The 18,653-nt window shown below is 38.1% G+C and overlaps 1 protein-coding gene across 5 annotated transcripts in view; it reads left to right on the top strand.

Moving 5' to 3' along the window:
- Positions 1-18,653, top strand: part of Chd9 (chromodomain helicase DNA binding protein 9) — a 216,184-nt gene that overhangs the window by 87,786 nt on the left and 109,745 nt on the right. For all 5 annotated transcript variants that reach the window (XM_057754378.1, XM_057754381.1, XM_057754376.1 and 2 more), the window contains one exon: positions 11,145-12,769. In XM_057754378.1, the coding sequence (XP_057610361.1) occupies positions 11,315-12,769 (1,455 nt within the window). In that variant the 5' untranslated portion in view covers positions 11,145-11,314. The remainder of the gene's footprint in view (positions 1-11,144; positions 12,770-18,653) is intronic.

Genomic DNA, 18,653 nt, shown 5'->3' with positions numbered 1-18,653 from the left:
AGGACCTCTGGAAGAGCAGCCAATGCTCTTAACCACTGAGCCATCTCTCCAGCCCCTAAGATGAATTCTTAACCACTGAGCCATCAGTATGCTCTGGTCCTGAGTGAATCTTAAATTTGGTGTTAATTCTTTTGTTTGCTAGTTACATGTTTTTGGAGACAGTTTCACTAATTCAGATTGTTTGGCTATCTCCCTTTTCCTCTCCCAAGTGCATATTATTATTGCTATTGTTTTTAGTTTTTACTTTATTGTTTATTTTGTATTTTCATGATATGTCTGTGTGAGTGTGGGTGCATGGGTGTCACATTGCACTCGTGAGGAGGTCAGAGGACAGTTTTCTGCAGTCTGTTCCTGGCACTCAAACCATGCAGTGCACAACTATCCAGTGTCCTGTTCTGGCCTCCTGGTGCACTCACATGCACATATAATTGCACAGACATGGGGTACATTCACACTTCTTCAAAAAGTGCATGTCTTTCCTCTGATTTGGTGAGTTTTAGCTGTGGCGCTTGTCGTTGCCACAACTCTCAGTCTGTCCATTCTTCATTCTTTTTTCTTTGTATTTCTCAGACTAGATGGGTTCAGTGATCATGTGCTCTGTTTTTCTTTGTTTGATTAAATCTCCCTGTAATGAATTTCAAATTTGTTACTTTTCTTTTCAGCTGCAGAATTCTTGATTGACCTTTTAATAAACTCTCCTTAAGTATTTGTATTTTTATTTCATTTATGTGATTTTCCTAGTTGCTTCCATCCTTAAGCCATGACTTCCATTAGGTCTCTGAGCGTATTTAACAAAGTTTATTAATTCTTTGTCTACTAAATTCAGTGACTTTACTTAGGGACAGAGTCTATGAGTCCTTTCCTATTTTTTTTTATTATATAGATTAAGGGGAACACTGTGCATGCGTGTTTGTATGTGTGTCTATGTGTGTGTGTGTTTAAAAAACAGACATGTTCAGCATTAGATATAGCAAATCTGTATATAAGATTATTTTGAGTTTTGCTCTAGAATTTTCTGTTCCTGATGGTTGAAGCCTGGAATCCATCTGATGAAGTAACTGTATTTCTTCTGGGTGGTTATTGAAGCCTCATCTTTAGCTTGTGTTTAGACTCTGTTTCCATTATCTCTCTTTTCGTGCAGGAACTGAATGCAGGTTTTCTTCCTTCACCTTAGATACATTCCCACTGCTCTGCCAGTATTTTAATACAGATTTTCTTTAATGATAGGGATTTGCTTTTTGTTACTTTTCTCTTTGTTCTCTTAGTTGTTGTAAAACTTTGGCGGTTTCCCAGGTTCCTGGTGAAGTTGGTTTCGATGATTCTTGATTGTGTTTAGAAGCACTAGAGAGAAGGGTGTTAGAAGCTGCCTACTAGGGTGTTTAGCTGACCTCACTCTCCTGCCTTGGGGGCTGAAGCAAGGGACTGATGAAGAGAGGAGAGCAGGATCTGTGGGCAGAGAGCTGTTGAGGTGGGAGTGGAGGGCTATAATACAGTCAGAATGAGTAGTGCTACTTTTATTATGCGTGCAATACAGAGTCATTGGAGGATTGTGAGCGAAGTGACCTGAAACAACTGGCAGGTCACACCTGCTACTTACTGTTTTGAAATATGACCTAGTAAATGTCGGGGGTTACTTTCGTATCTACTATACAGGAGGAGAAGTCAAATATTTGTTAGGTATATATGGGTTTGAAATTGAGGCAGAGATATAATAGATTTAAATTTGGAAATTGCCGACATATTTGACATTTAACACCATGAGACTACTTAAAATTATCTTGAGAGTCAGTATAGACAGAAGTGAAAGATTAGTGTACCCCCCATATACCGTAAATACTTAAAGGTTAGAGTGCCTACAGTACCTTCAACATTTATAGGTTAGAGTGCTTCCAGATATCCCAGCATTTAGAGGTTAGTATTCCCAAGTACCACCAACATTTAACAGTGGTTCTCAACCTTCCTAATGCTGTGACCCTTAAATACAGTTCTCCATGAGTCACAATATAAATATCTGATATAGAGGACATCTGATATGTGACCCCAAAGGGTTCGCAGATCACAGGTTGAGAACTGCTAATTTAGAGTATCCTCAAGTACCACAGCAATTAGAGGTTACAGAGTTTACAGAGAGAAATTAGACATTCAGAAAAAAAAGAAGAAAAATGAGGGGGATTTTTTTGTGTATCCTTAAGCATTTCAAAGAGGCCCCATGGTAATGGTAACGAACACTGCTGATAGATAATTTAAATAAAGAGTGAAAAATGTGCCGGGCGGTGGTGGCGCACGCCTTTAATCCCAGCACTTGGGAGGCAGAGGCAGGCGGATCTCTGTGAGTTCGAGGCCAGCCTGGTCTACAAGAGCTAGTTCCAGGACAGGCTCCAAAACCACAGAGAAACCCTGTCTCGAAAAACAAAAAAAAAAAAAAAAGAATGAAAAATGTGCCAGATAATGGTGTTGCACACCTTTAATCCCAGCACTCCAGGGGCAGAGGCAGGTGGATCTCTGTGAGTTCGAGGACAGCCAGGGCTACAGCATCTTGAAAAGCCAATATATATATTGGTATTCTTTTGGTTGGGTCAATTTAGGATTTAGGGAGATGGTAGGAATTAACTGATTTCAAGAGATAAGGTGGGCATGGAGGCTCATATATATAGTCCTTGACACTCAGGAAGCTGAGGCAAGATTGCCCTAAATTCAAGGCCAGCCTGAGTAGCATAGAATCTGTCTCAAAAATAATAAAAAAGATCAGGGATATGGCTTGACTAACATATATAATAAGTTCCTGAGTTCATTCCCCATGAACATACACAATATATATATACTTTTTTCTTTTTGAGACAGAATGGCCTGGGGAGAAAGCACTTGGCCTCACTTAGTTCAGGTTAGCCTAGAGTTAGTTTACTGTGCAGCCCAAACTGTACTTGAAGCAATCTTGCCTCCATAATCTGAGTACTAGGTTTACAGGTATGAGTTCTTATGCTTAGGGAAAGAAATTTCAAATACATTATCTTCCCAAAATGTCTCTTTTCCCAAAGTGGGGGTCAATCACCACACTTCAGTTTGTAGGCAAGAGACTGTTTTGTTGGAAAGTGTGTATCTATTCTAGAGGTATATTCCCTAGGAAAAGAAAGAAGACCAAATCAAAAGGTAAATAGAAATACCTGACAAGTTCTTCGTAGTTTAGTCCTTAATTATATGCAGCTTTTAGTAGTGTTTGTTGCCTTTTGAAAAGTCTAAATGATGAGACAGTATTGACACCATTTTTGTAGATTTATAAATTTTCATTTAATGTGTATTATCCAAAATTCCCTGGACTTCCAGCTTTAAAAATTGCATTGTAAGGGGCTAGAAAAGTAGTTCAGTGACGTAGAGCATTGCCTGCTCTTCCAGAGAACTTGGGTCAGTTCTTAGCACCCACATGGTGACTACCAAACCATCTGTAACTCCAGTTCCAGAGGAACTGTAACTCCTTCTTCCAGCTTCTGCAGGTACTGTATTATCTGGCACATAAACATACATGCAGGTAAAGCATACATACATATACACATATACATACATGTATGTATGTATGTATACATAAAATAGTAAAATGATTAAAAACAAATTTTAAGATTCTCTAAATTAAAAATTCTGTCTCTACTAATATTTCCTAGGTTATTCTGGTGCAATCTAGCATAATTTTTTCTTAGCTATTTATACTTAGTAATTATAGTAAAGGTGACATCTTCCTTTGGTATAGAAAATATTTTAATATGTATTTTACACTTAGTCATTATATCAAGTATTTAGGAGAAGAGGTAGTGGGCTTTTTGTTAATATTTTTGCTTTTATTTACTCTTACTAATAAGGAACTTTGTAAATGATAGAACATTATCTCCTAGAGTTTTTCTTTTCTGACAGAGTCAGTAAGAATCCTTGTTACTCAATCTTTCTTTCTTTCTTTCTTTCTTTCTTTCTTTCTTTCTTTCTTTCTTTCTTTCTTTCTTTCTTTTTTTAATGGAGCCCAGGTTTTTTTTGTTATTTGTTTGTTTTCTGAAATAAGGTCTAACTATGTAGCCCTGACTGACCTAGAACTTAAAGAATACCACTTGCTTCTGACTCCAGAGCGCTGGGACAAATGTCTTTTTTGTTGTTGTTGTTGCTTTTCCTCCCAAGACAGGGTTTTTCTATATAGTCCTGGCTGCCCTGGAACTCTCTCTGTGGACCAGGCTGGCTTCAAACTTGCCTCTGCCTCCCCAGTACTGGGATTAAAAGTGTGTGCAGGCACCATTACCATCATCTGGTGTCTTTTTTTCTTTAATTAAAATTTTAATGATTTGTATATGTGTGTGTCAGAATGTAGATATGTGTTCATGAGGTGCATTGCCCCCTGAGACCACAAGAAGCTGTTGGGTCCCTTGGGGTCAAAGTTAAAGAGAGTTGCGAGCCATCTGATATAGGTGCTGGGATCCAGACTCTCAGATCCTCTGGAATACAGCCACGTCATTTCTCCAGTGCCCAAATGTTGGTTCTTTCTCCCAGGGGAGCAGAACCAATAAGCACATTTGAAGTCATTTGAAAATAGAGAACTTTATTTAGGACTGGCAACGGGAGTCAAGCTCTCAGGTTAGTCTGTGTGTCCTTCACTCTTTCCCCAAGTGAAAGAAGTTATATTATATTCCTTCTTAGGATGGGCGGGTCAGATAGATTAATAAAAAAGTGGAATACTTAGAACTTTTCCAGTAAGATACTACTTAGTCGTTTAAGATTTAGAATTAATCATTTCTGTCGTACTACTTGACTATGTGTGTGTGTGTTTGGTGTTGTGTAAAGTTGTACACTTGATCTTAGTGAAGAAACTGAGAAACAATGGGATTGTAAATAGTCACTGTTCTGATGGGCAGGAAATTTGCTTTGCAAGAAGAAGGCAATGAACTGGGAGGACAATGGGTAAGATGGTAAATTGGTTTGGCCCAGCCTGGCTCTGCTGTGCCTAGCATCTTTTTTCCACAGAAACTCACCATCTTGACATAAACAAGGCGTTCTTAGTGCACATAGTAATCATGGAGGGTGTACTTGGGCCAGGCCCCAGGAAAGGAAATTAAGGAAGACTGTTAGGGGAATAGAGAAAAGAAAAGTTGGCTAGCAATAGAGGGAAATTCTGTATTTTTTTTTCTCCTGGTTTTCTGAGACAGAATTTCAGTCTAACCCAGGCAACAGTTTTCTTCCCTCAGACTCTCCAAGTGCAGGAGTTATAGGTGCCAGCTACCTGGCTTGCTAAGTTTTGAAGTTTAAAACTTTGATTGAGTGAAATGATCACAGTAGCTCATGCTTTCCACCTCCCCCCAGCTTACTTTGAAAGGAATTTTTGCCTCAAATAATTTTTTTTTAAAAAAATGATTGTGTGTGTGTATGTGTGTGTTTGTGTTTGTTTTTGCCAGAGTTTCCTTATGTTCTTGTAACTGTCCTAGAACTTGCTCTGTAAGCCGGCCTTGAACTCACAAATATATACCTGCCTCAGACTGTAATGCTAAGATTAAAGGCATGTACTACGATGTCCTGTTCCAGTGTGGATTTTTTTTCTAGCTTAAAAAAGAATGAAATTATATTGTTTTAGAAAAAGAAGGAAACGGGTGAGAAATAAGGGGCTAGTGCATGGAGTGATTTGCTTAAGTAGAGTTTATATTTGTATGACCTTACAAATTTATAAAGCCTTGTATCATTTAAGGTACTATCTAAAATATTTTACTGATGTACTTTACATACTATGTGACAATCTATTTAAGTGAATAATTCACTGGCTTTTTACTCCCTCTTTTTAAAAATTTTATTGCTTATGTGTGTATGCCTGTCTGTACATGTGTATATAAATGGTATGTGTGTCTGTATTTGTGCAAGTTTCATATGCTTAACAGCAAGCAATTTTTTTGCCAAGACATCTTACTGGCCTCATTCTTCTTTCCTTTTTTTAATTTTAAAGATTTATTTTTATTTAGGTGTATGTATCTCTGAGCATATGCCATGTGTCTGTATAAACATGGAGACCAAAAAGGGTGTCAGGTCATTCTCTGGAGTTGAAGTTACAGGCTGTTGTGAGCTACCCAACATGGGTTCTGGAACCCAAACACAGGTCCTCAGGAGGAGAATGGAGTACTCTTAGCTGCTGAGCCATCTCTCCCGACCCTCTTCCTTCCTCCTTTCTGATGACAGGGTTTTTCTCTTTAGTCTAGACTGACTTCCGATCTTTAGATTTACAGGCAGGCATCACCACGCCCAGCAGTGGTTTCTAGTAATCACAGAGTTGTTTTTTTGGGGGTTTTGTTTGGTTGGTTGGTTTGGCTTTTTGAGACAGGAGCCCATCCTGGAGCTCGCTTTTTAGATCAGGCTGGCCTGTAACTCACAGAGAACCACCTGCCTCCACCTGCTGAGTTCTGGGATTAAGGGTATGCACCACCACTGCCTGGCATTCACAGAGTTGTTTAAGTATCACTGAAAACAGTTTAAAACATTTTCATCACCTCGGAAGCCCCATAAATCTATGGCAAGTATTCATCGGGCACCAGTCATGGCACACGTCTGCCCTGCCTCTTTAGCTTTATACCCACTAATCCACTACTGGTTGCCAGCCTGGGATAAATATTGAGACTCTGTCTCAAAAAAGGGGCAGGGGTAGTAAACCTCTGTAATTTTATTTCTTCACTTAGTATAAGGTTTTCACACTTATGAGTTATGAGTCAGTGTTTCATTTTTATAAGATTTTTAGTTTTGCAATGCTGGGAGTTGAACCCAGGTCCTCATATATGCTATAAGAGAATTCTACCACAGCCTGCTTTTATTTTGAAACAAGGTCTCAGAAAGTCACACAGGCTGCTTTGGTCTCAATCTGTAGCCCAGGCTGGCTGACCTTGAACTTGTGATCTTCCAGCTTCAGTCTACAAGTAGCTGTGATTTTTAAGCCAATACCACCAGGTCCAGCTCACTTCTTTTTATTATTGAATAACTCCGTTAGCTGATATACTGTGCTTTGTTTTTCTACTTATCAGTTGTTAGTTGGTCATTTCCTTTTGGTATTGTGAATAAATACTGCACTGGGCATTGGACATTCAAGTTTATGTTTAATTCCCTGCTTTAACTTTTATTGGGTATTTACTGAGAAGTGGAATTATTAAACTATACGGAATTTGTATTTTTAAATTTTTGAGGATCTACCAGAAGCTACATCCCTGTCACTAATGTGTAAGTTAAACTACTCTTTCTCCCTCTTTTTTTCTCAGCCATTCTCGCATTCAATTATTTGGTGTTTTTACCTTTTCATCCTAATGGGTAGGAAATGATCTTTTTTTTTATGATTTTGGTTTTTCTGTGGTGATTAATGAGGTTGGATATTTTTTCATGTCTTTACTAGAAATTTATATATCTTTGGAGAAGTATCTAGGTCTTTCAAGTAACTTGTTGAAAATGTTTCATATGTTTTAGATATAAGTTCTTATATGGTCTAGATATAAGATGTCTTTTTTTGTTTTGCCTTGTTTTGGTTTTTCGAGACAGGGTTTCTCTGTGTAGCCCTAGCTGTTCTGAAATCTATTTTGTAGACTAGGCTGGCCTTGCACTCAGAGATCTGCCTACCTCTGCCTCCTGAATCCTGGAATCAAAGACGAATGTCACCACTACCACCACTGCCGGGATAGATATTAGTTCTTTATCAGATTTATGGTTAGAAAAAATTTTGTTTTTTCCCATGGGTGGTTTGTCTGCTTGCTTACTTTATGATTTTTGTTTGACAAGCTTTCCTGTAGCTTAGGTTGGCTTCTACTTAGCTATGTGACCAGGATTGCCTTTGAATTCCTGATCCTCCTGCCTCCTCCCAGGTGCTAGGATTGCAGGCTTGTGCTACCACATCCAACACTTCCTGCCCTTCTGCCTCATCCCACTCCCTCCCCTCTTTTCCCTATCACTCCCTTCCATTCTCCTCTTCTGTTTTCCCTTCGCTGTCCTCCCCTTCATTTCCTTTTAGTTTTTGAGACAGAGTTTTATGTATCTCAGCCTGGGTTTGAACTCCTCATCCACCTGCCCTCACTTCTGAAGTGCTGTTATTACACGCATCTGCCCACAAACCCAGGTATCTATTTGTATGCCACTGGTTGTTTCTTTTTCTCCTAGAACATAGCTGAGAGCCAGGATCCTGAGAGGTTAGAATTTGCTCGTTGGGGAGACTGCTGGTTAGAAGCTCCTTAAGGTATCTGTTGAAGCACAAACACTTTTTCTTTTATGTACTTATTTCTGAGACAGTCATTCACCAGGTCACCACAGCTGGCCTTGAACTCATAATCCTCCCATTTCATATCTGAGTGGATGGGGCTGTATATTTCAGGACTACACTGGTTGGTTGTGGGGTTTTGATTTTTGGAACCATATCTCACCATGTAACTCTAGCTATCATGAAAGTCTCTATGCAGACCAGGCTGGTCTTGAACTCACAGAGATCCTCCTGCTTCTTCCTCCTGAGTACTGGGTTGCAGGTATATCCCAAAACCCTGAACTTTTAATTTTAATGATGTAGCCTATAAACTTTTCATACCAAAACTTTTCATTTTGTTCAAGTAAAAACTAGTACTGTAGGAGTATTTTGCATCAAGTATTAGAATATATTATAATATATGATACAGTAAAATCCTACAGCTACACAATAATATGCTCCTTCTAATTGTTTTATTATGTCTACTTTCCTGAAAATCAAGTTAAGGATGAGTAAATTGTTGTTAGCTATTATTTCCCCCTTATAATTTGTGCTTAGTGAATAATTTTCTATTCTGCAATTAAAGGGACAACTTTAGTATCTGACTTTTTATCACCTAAAACTTCCTTCACTGTACTTCATTCCATGCCATTTTCTAAAAAATATTTATTTATTTACTTATTTAGTATGCAATATTCTGTGTCTGTGTAAGCCTGAAGGCCAGAAGAGGGCACCAGACCTCATTACAGATGGCTGTGAGCCACCATGTGGTTGCTGGGAATTGAACTCAGGACCTCTGGAAGAGCAGTCAGTGCTCTTAATCTCTCCAGCCCTCCATCCCATTTTTTACAGGATAGCTTTTTCCTGGTTTTTTTGTTTGTTTTGTTTTGCTTTTTGTTTTTGTTTTTGTTTTTTTTCGGGACAAGGTTTCTCTGTAGCTTTGGTGCCTGTCCCGGAACTAGCTCTTGTAGACCAGGCTGGCCTCAAACTCCCAGAGATCCGCCTGCCTCTGCCTCCCAAGTGCTGGGATTAACGGCGTGCGCCACCACTGCCCGGCTAGCTTTCTCCTGTTAATTAAGATTATTTTGAAGTATTTTACATTCCAAAGCTTATTTTTGTTTTGTTTTGAGAAAGGGTTTTACAGTGTAGTCTTTGGAAATTCACTCAGTAGTCTAGACTATCTGAACTGGATTTTCGTGCCTTAGCCATCCAAGTGCTGGGAGTGTAGGCATATACTGTCAGATAGGGCTACATGTCGTTTATTAAAGCATGAGATACTGTTATGATTGATGATACATCAATATCTAAGTATAATTTATCCGAATTTGATGGTTGTTACTTCTCAATTAAGATTAAACATTTTTAAACTGTAAAAATTTTTTTTACAGTTGAATAGTTAGTAGGAATTTTATTTAGAAAATTTATTTTTTAATACTTATCCCTCAAAATAGAAGTTCTGAAAAAGTTTTTTAGCACTTTAGTGATTTTTAAATAAACTAATATATATGGGAATAAGTACCTTCATTTGTGATATTTTTATGTATGTATGTATGTATGTGTGCAAAATAGGAACATTAGATATACTTTAAAACTTTTTGGAAATGATTCAAGCCTGGAGCAATAATGGTTACCTAGTTAGTATTACAAAGTAACCAAGTCATTAGATCACTTTTACATCTCATTGCTATATACGTGTGTGCTTGTATTCATGAATACTTGGCCATCAGTATCATAAGGTTCTGCACCAAAGGAACCACCACATGGAAATTAAAAATGTTTCAAAGAAACAAATTACACCTGCTAGTTGATTCTTGCTTTTATTCCCTAAATAATATAATGTAATATCGATTTATATACTATTTGTATTGTGGCTGATATTTTAAGTTACTAGACATGATGTAGTGTGATAAGGTTATATAAAAAACTATAACCAGTCTCCCTCATATACCCAGAGACAACTGCATATGCAGAAGTTTAATTAGCATTATATATATTAAGTATAAGCTTTCATTTATTTGTTTGTGTTTTGGGGGCAGGGTTTCTCTGTGTAAAGCCCTAGCTATCCTGAAACTTGCTTTGTAGACCAGACTGGCCTCAAACTCATAGAGATCCACTTGCCTGTGCCTCCTAAGTGCTGGGATTAAAGGCATTAACCTGCCTGGTTTAATGAATTTTTTTTTTTTTAAGCTTGTCATAGGACCAGTTTTTCATTTACTTAGCTCAGGCTCCAATTTGTTTTCTTTTTAGCTTTTGTATTTCAGCATTTGCACAATTGATTCATAAAATAGGAAATATGTATATCCCTAATGATTTAGCAGCTTTTCTCAAGATGGTATAATGAATACAACTGATTATAGGATCCTTGGATTTGCTTCACAGATACCGAAGTCCTTTGACTGCTGGGCTGGTCTTCCATGTTAGATAAGCGAAAGCTCCTTGTGAACTATGAGCATATGTTCCACCATACTTTGCAGCACATTTGTGTTAGTGATAACAGCTAACCAAAGGAATTTATTTCATTCTGGGTCACCTCATGGTATCTTGAAAATTGTGTTTCTGGTATTTCTGCATATACTCTATGAGACCTGGACCAGGTGATCATAATCTACTTACTAACCTGAGGACATCTGTCATTTTGAAGGGCAGTGCTTAGTTATTCTAATCATTGATAGAAGTGCTGGGAGTTACTGACATTTCACATTGTAGTGTGACATACTGTTTGTTATTCTTAGGGGCCTTACAATCTTTTGTCATAGTATATGTACTTCAGAGTAAAGTGCTGTGCGTTTTTACTTTTAAATAGCCTGTATAGAATATTAATTACCTAGTTGCAATGAATTATCACACACAAAGTACTGTGTGTTTTATTTATGTTAAAAGAATGTCTACTACTACTAAATTTAAATTACTTTTGTTCTTATGTTCCTAGGATTCTGATACTTCATGACATGTTATCATGTTATTATGTAGAGCTATAATGAACACTGGCCTGTTTTGGATTAGTTGATGACCCCCAGAAATGATGCGCTATTATCTGCAACAGAGAAGCTGAGCATACTGTTTGAAGTGAACAACCCAAATTCTCACTGAAGTTTCAAAATGACAGACCCAATGATGGATTTTTTTGATGATACAAATCTTTTTGGTGAGACTTTAGAAGGCTTATCAGATGATGCATTTGTCCAGCCGGGACCTGTTTCACTAGTGGATGAATTGAACCTGGGTGCAGAGTTTGAGCCTTTGCATATAGATTCCCTAAACCATGTTCAAGGTACTCCAACACATCAGAAGATGACGGATTTTGAACAGTTAAATCAGTTTGACTCAATGAAATTTCATCAAGTTAATCAGTCTTTTGGCAGTCCAGCTGAACATGTATTGTCTCCACACTCTCAATTTAATTGTTCTCCAATCCACCCCCCAAACCAAGCCAATGGCTTGTTTCAAGATGTAGCAGATGGCAGTCCAATGTGGGGTCATCAGACAGCTACTGGCCTTTCTAATCAAAATGGATCTCCTTTTCATCAACAAGGACATTCACACTCTCTACATCAAAATAAAAGCTTTGTGGTGCACCATGATTTTGCCTTATTTCAGCCCAGTGAACATCAAACACAGTGTACTTCACTTCGCTCACAACAAAACAGAAGTAATCTTAACCCAGGGCAGAATTCTCTTGGCCAGTCTAAAAACTTTATAGACGTTAATGCTTCTGGTCCCCACAGAGTTAATGCTAACCTCCCGCCACACATAACTGACGCCTCCTCTTCACAACAGCCTCTTTCAGTGCAGTTTTCTCAAGCAGCGAATCCTCCAGTCCACTTCCTCAAGTGTAACAGTCATCAGGAAGGACCCTTTAACCGACCTTCTCCCAGTATGACTTCCTGTTCCGTCAGTAACTCCCAGCAGTTCCCTGCACAGTACTCCTTCTCCAGTGGTCACGTGTCACCGAGCAGTCTTCTGCAATCATCTGCCGTTCTTGCACCCAGTCATACAAATCAGGCTTTATCTGATTTTGCTGGAAGCAACTCCTTTTCACCTCATAGGGGAATTAAACAAGATTCTTCCCAGCATATCCTAAACCCCACTCCAACACTGAATTCAAATAATTTTCAAATTTTGCATCCGTCACATCCTCAGGGTAATTATAGCAATTCAAAATTATCTCCTGTGCACATGAACTTCCCCGATCCTGTTGACTCAGGACCTCAGATGGGCCATTACAATGATCACGTGGAGACTAATGGTTTTTCATCTTTAGAGGAGAATTTACTTCATCAAGTGGATTCTCATACAGAACCATTTACAGGACTTGACCCAGAGGACCTCCTTCAAGAGGGTCTCCTCCCTCAATTTGATGAATCAACGTTTGGACAGGATAACTCGAATCATGTTTTAGATCATGACCTGGATCGGCAGTTTACTTCACATCTTGTACCACGGCCTTCTGACATGGCCCAATCCCAGATGCAATATCCAGCTCGGAGCTGGCCTTCTTCATTGTCTAATCATCAGCATTTACACAACAGAAATCATCTATGTTTACAGCGACAGGTATGTAGCTCTCTCTTTCTCTCTCTCTCTCTCTTTTTTTTTTTTTTTTTTGGCAATTTGAGGGAGAGTAAGATTCTGTTCAGTTAATTTTAAATGAGACCTATTCAAGACTTCTTAAAATTAGGATTCTATTGAGTGCATATTTGACAGGTTTATCTTGCTATTAAAATTGTATTAGAAGCAATTCTTAGTATTTTGGAACTGTAGATTTTAATATGTGTTATTGCTTTTGTGTTTACGTTTAACAAAAGGTTATTTTATCAAGATTGAATCTTAGTAGCCATGATCATGAAATAGGAAACAACAGTCTGGAGATGTTTTAGTATGAATATGATAGGCATAGTATTGATATTCCTATGCAAGCTCATACAGATTTATCAGCAAATCTAACATCTCTCTGATCACTGAGTAAAGCATAGAGGAAGAAACTTAGAAAACAGGCACTGTGGAGTTCACTCTGTGATCTTAGCCTTCAGCTGGCTAAGGCAGGGTTGAAAGGTTAGGCCAGTTTGGGTACATTAGAAAAGCTGTGAAGAAACACAACACACATTAAAAACCTAGGAAATCAAAATCTTAAAGCCAAGGTAATGTGGAACGTTGGTTACAATTCATTGTGTTGAAAGAATAATAAAATGTAGAACATTTGTTTCTTTTATTAGAAACAATTTTTGAATGTTCATGCTTTCAAAAAATGCTTTTTACATTTATTTATTCTGTATGTAAATGCATGTCAAGGTGTATGTAGAGGTTGGACTCTGCGTATCTGGATTCTGAGATCAAATTTGTGTCATCAGTCTTGCCAACAAGCACCCTTCTCTGCTGAGCCTCTCACTAGTCCTAATGTTCATGCTTACTACTGGCATATTTGTGGTAAAATTAATAATATTCATGGCTTTATTAAATGATAGAATCTTTTGAAAAACATTTTGACACAAACATAGCAAAAGTAATATCCAAAAATATATTTTTATAATTTACTACCTTATTTTATGTGTGTGGGTGTTTTGCCTGCATACATGTCTATGTACCATGTACATGCACAGTGTCCCCAGACGCCTGAAGTTGTTGGATTCTTTTGGGCTGGAGTTACAGATGACTGTGAGCTGTCATGTGGGTGCTGGGAATTGAGCCAGAGTCATCTGGAAGAGTAGCCAGTGCTCTTAACTGCTGAGCAATCTCTCTAACCCCCAAGGATATTTTATGTTTATAGTGGGGAACTGGAAACATCCCAGCTTGTTATCACATACAAATTTAATGGATCACTATCAACATTAAAAAGACCTTAAAGGCTAACACTGAGAAAATGTTAATGGTGCCTCAGGTATAAAATATAACTCCAGATTATGATCATAGTAAAATAGTTCAGAGTGCCCATACTGGAACCACACTCTGGGATAGATAGACTCGTAGCTCTTCATACTTCAGATGTGGCTTGAGCTAGTTACAGAATTTCTGTATTTCTATGTTTTCTCATTTTTATATAGATTTATTTATAGTCAGGCATGTTAGTATACACTTTTAATCCCAGCACTCGGGAGGCAGAGGCAGAGGCAGACAGATCTTAGTTCGAGCCCTGCCTAGTCTACAGAGCAATTTCCAGGACAGCTAGGACTACACAGAGACAACTTGAAAAACAAAACAACAAAACACAACAAGAACAAAAAAAGATTTATTTTATTTATGTGAGTGTGTGCCCTCAGAGGCCAGAGGGGGATTACTTGAGTACTTGGCATTACAGGCATTTGTGAGCCATCTGATATGAGTGCTGAGATCTGAACATGGGTCCTTTGGTAAAGCAGCAAGTGCTTTTAACCCATGCGCTTTCTCTCCAGCCTGTTTCCTGATCTTAAAAATATAAGACAGTGGGGCTGGAGAGATGGCTCAGTGGTCAAGAGCACTGACTGCTCTTCCAGAGGTCCTGAGTTCAATCCCCAGCAACCACATGGTGGCTCACAGCCATCTATAATGAGACCTGGCGCTGCCCCCTTCTGGCTTGTGGACACATATGGAAGGAATGCTGTACACATAATAAATAAATAAATATTTAAAAAAATAAGACAGTGAGTTAGGGTATAGTTGTGCATGCCTTTAATCCCAGCATTTAGGAGACAGAGGCAGCTGGATCTCTGTGACTTTGAGACTAGCATGGTCCACATAGAGAGTTCCAGGACAGCCAGGGCTACATAGACCCTGTCTTTTTTTTTTAAAAAAAAAAAAAAAAAAGTGTGTGTGTATGTATAAAATAGCAATATCTATATAATAGGTGTTGGAAAAGATTAACAAAAGTTTTAAAAATACTTAGAACTATTAGATCATAGTCAGGCACTTAATGAATGCCTTTCTATCTATACTTTTTATACTAGTATTCTAACATACAAATAAAAATATACCAAAAGGAAATAGGTTGTTTAAGGGTAATACATTTGTACTGTTTTTCACTTGTATTCTGTAAATTTTGTCATGTGAGAGTATTACTTTTCTGACAAAAACATATTAAATATAATAATTTATAAAATCTTACTAAATTACTTATGAAATGTTTCCATTTTTTTTTATTTGAGACAAGACCTCGTTCTGTATATCTCTGGCTAACCTGGAACTCACTATGTAAATCATTTCTGCCTGCTTCTGCCAAGTGAAATGTTCCAATATTTTTACCTGTGAGAATGAGTATACAGTGAAATACTATGGATTTTTTTGTCTGTTTTTTTTTTCTTTTGAGATCTCATGTTTCACAGGCTGGCCTCAACTCAGACTCCCTATGGATGATCTTGAACTTCTGATTTTCCCACCTCTATCTCTTGAGTACTAGAATTGTAGAACTATAGCTTCACAACTGATTAATATATCTTGGTTATTATACTGACTAATATACCTGATCAGTGCCTAGAGGATCACTGCAGACCATTGTGCATGATAGGCAACCACTTTACCACTGTGCTATCCCCCCAGTCCTCTTTTCAGTCTTCATTTGAAGACAGATTTTTGTTTATTTGTTTTCAGGGTTTCCTGTGTTATCTCGGGTGGCCTGTAACCCGGAAGTCAGAGATCTGACTGCTTCTGCCTCTCAAGTGCTAAGATTAGAGTTAGCACTACACCTGGCTCAAGGCAGATTCTTACTAAATTAATTAGGTTGGCTTTGAACCAACAGGTAGGCTGTAAATTTACTATCCTGCCTCAGCCTCCCAGTTATCTGGGATTATAAGCCTTTTTCACCAAGCCCAGCTTTTTTATTTAAAAAAAAAAAATTTCAACATAGTTTTTAAATTTTTTTTTATTAGCATATATTAATTATTGTAGAAGAAGCTGCAGGCTGTGTTCCTGCCGCCCCAGCTCCCGGCTGCCTGGCTAGTTTATGCCCCGAAATAACAACATACAAATTGTATTCTTTTTTTCTTTTTTTTTTTCTTTTTTTTGGTTTTTCGAGACAGGGTTTCTCTGTGGTTTTGGAGCCTGTCCTGGAACTAGCTCTTGTAGACCAGGCTGGTCTCGAACACAAATTGTATTCTTTTAAACACTGCTTGGCCCATTAGCTTTAACCTCTTATTGGCTAATTCTCACATCTTGCTTTAACCCATATTTAGTAATCTGTGTAGCACCACGATGTGGTGTTTTACCAGGAATATTCTTAACCTGCATCCATCTCGGAGAGGAGAGCTATGATGACTCGGCTTCTTTCTCCCAGCATTCTGTTCTGTCTACTCCGCCTACCTAATTTTCTGTCCTATTAAAGGGCCAAGGCAGTTTCTTTATTAACCAATGAAATCAACACAAAACAGAAGACTCTCCCACATCAAATTATACATAATAAGAAACTTCATTGTGATCTTTTCATGTATATAGTTACATATTGCCTATTACATATATTCATTTTCATGCTTATAATGTATTTTGATAATATTAACAGATACTGTATTAACTTTTCTTGACTCCCACTATTCTTGTTCCTCTTTTCAACCAGTCTTCCTTTGGCTTTCCTTTGTTGTGTGACCTAGTGATTTTCATTAGCATTGCTTACAGGAGTATGGGTGAGAGACTATTTACAGAGACTTAGACACCTTACCAGTAGCTTTAACAATGGTGAAAATGTCTCTCCCTCCCCTAGCAACTACCAATAGGGTCAGGACTTGTGAGTCTCTCCTCTCCTGCTTCCATGAGTGGATGTTGGTGATGCATCCAATCATATGCAGGTTTTGAAGAGGTAATCACAGCTGTATTAGACATATTATGTCCTGTAGACAACATTCAACACTCTGACAGTCTTTATGCTTCCTCTTGTGAATTGTTCTCTGAGCCTTGGAAGGGGCAATACAGATGTCCCATTTAGGGCAGAACATTCAGCATTCACTTATTCACAGTACTTTGACCAGTAGTTAGTTGTTAGCTACCAAGAAAATACTGCTTCTTTGACTTAAAGCTGATAGCAGCTGTAATCTAGTAGCACAAACATGATTATTTTTTTAGAAGGTAATTTGGTAGGCACATCATATCCACTTAGCAAAACAACTTTCTCATTGGGCCTGCAGCCTTCCCAGCCATAGACTCCTGACAGTGTTTATGGTACCAGATGTGGGACATCTCAAGTTAGTGAAACTTGTTGGTTTTCCCCAGAACAGACTCGTTACTGTTGCACCAGTGGCACATCTTGCTTGGCTGGTAATAGTACAGCACACAGCTGAATGAGAACTTGATGACACTTTCCCCCCAGCAGTCTACATAGCACTTTCCGCATTGATGAGGGAGACTTTGCAGGGAAAAAGCTTCCAGATCAAGTCTGACTTGATGTTTCTATGTTCTGTAACCAGAGCATCGACACACAACTTTTGAAATGTCGAAGATGAACGCACCAAAACTATACTTAGGTACACTTAAAAGGCACAAACTTATCTTCCATTCTACTTGTTGAGTGTTAGGATTTTGCTCCCTCTGCTGGAGGGAGGGTCAAGCATGTTAGTCAGAAGGACCCTGGAGAAACTCTCCAATGATAGAATTTAGGTTGATCTATTCAGTTTGTATGTAGTCTTTTCTATGTTTGACTAATTGTTTTGCCCAATGTATAATTAAATTATGAACGGTTGAATTTATTTATTACTTGGTTTTGTTTTCTAAGAGCTAACATATTATTTTTGTTTTATTTTTTAGTTTTCCAATTCATGTTTTTCTAAAGATGTTTCCAGCTTTGAAGGTAGTAAGGACTCTCTTTCATAGATTTGCAAGAACCTATAGATAAGTGATGTAGCCTCCATTGCTAGCATATAAGCATACGGACATGTAAGCATACAGAGAAGTTCTGTTTTGTTGTTGTTTTGGCTTGGTTTAGTTTGGTTTGTTTTTTTGAAACAAGTTTTCTCTATGTAGCAGTCTTGGCTGTCCTGGAACTCTGTAGATCAAGCTGGCCTCCAACTCAGATCCACCTGCCTTTGACTTCCAAGTGCTGTGATTAAAGACATTCACTAGTACCACAAGAGAAGAGAAATTCTTTTAAAACTCTGTTTGTAAATCATCTTAAGGCCTAAAAAGATGGCTTAAGAGCACATATTGTTCTTGCAGATGACCCAAGTTTTATTCCCAGCACCCATATCAGCCAGCTCACAGCTGCCTGTCATTCCAGCTCCAGGGAATTTAACACCTTTCTGTTCTCCACACTCATATGCAGATATATACAGATACGCACAAATACATAATAATAAAAACTTTTTTTTGTATTTTGTTTTTTAAGACAGAGTTTCTTTGTGTAGCCTTAGCTGTCCTGGAACTCTGTAGACCAGGCTGACCTGGAACTCACAGAGATCCACCTGCCTCTGCCTCCTAAATGCTAAGATCCACCCCCTCCCAGCTAACGAAAAACATTTTTTTTTTTTTTTTTTTTTTTTTTTTTTTTTTG

Source organism: Chionomys nivalis, chromosome 21 (genome assembly GCF_950005125.1).
Source record: "Chionomys nivalis chromosome 21, mChiNiv1.1, whole genome shotgun sequence".
Lineage (NCBI taxonomy): Eukaryota > Metazoa > Chordata > Mammalia > Rodentia > Cricetidae > Chionomys > Chionomys nivalis.
The sequence above is the reverse complement of the archived record's forward strand: the minus strand, read 5'-3'. Positions and strand labels throughout refer to the sequence as shown.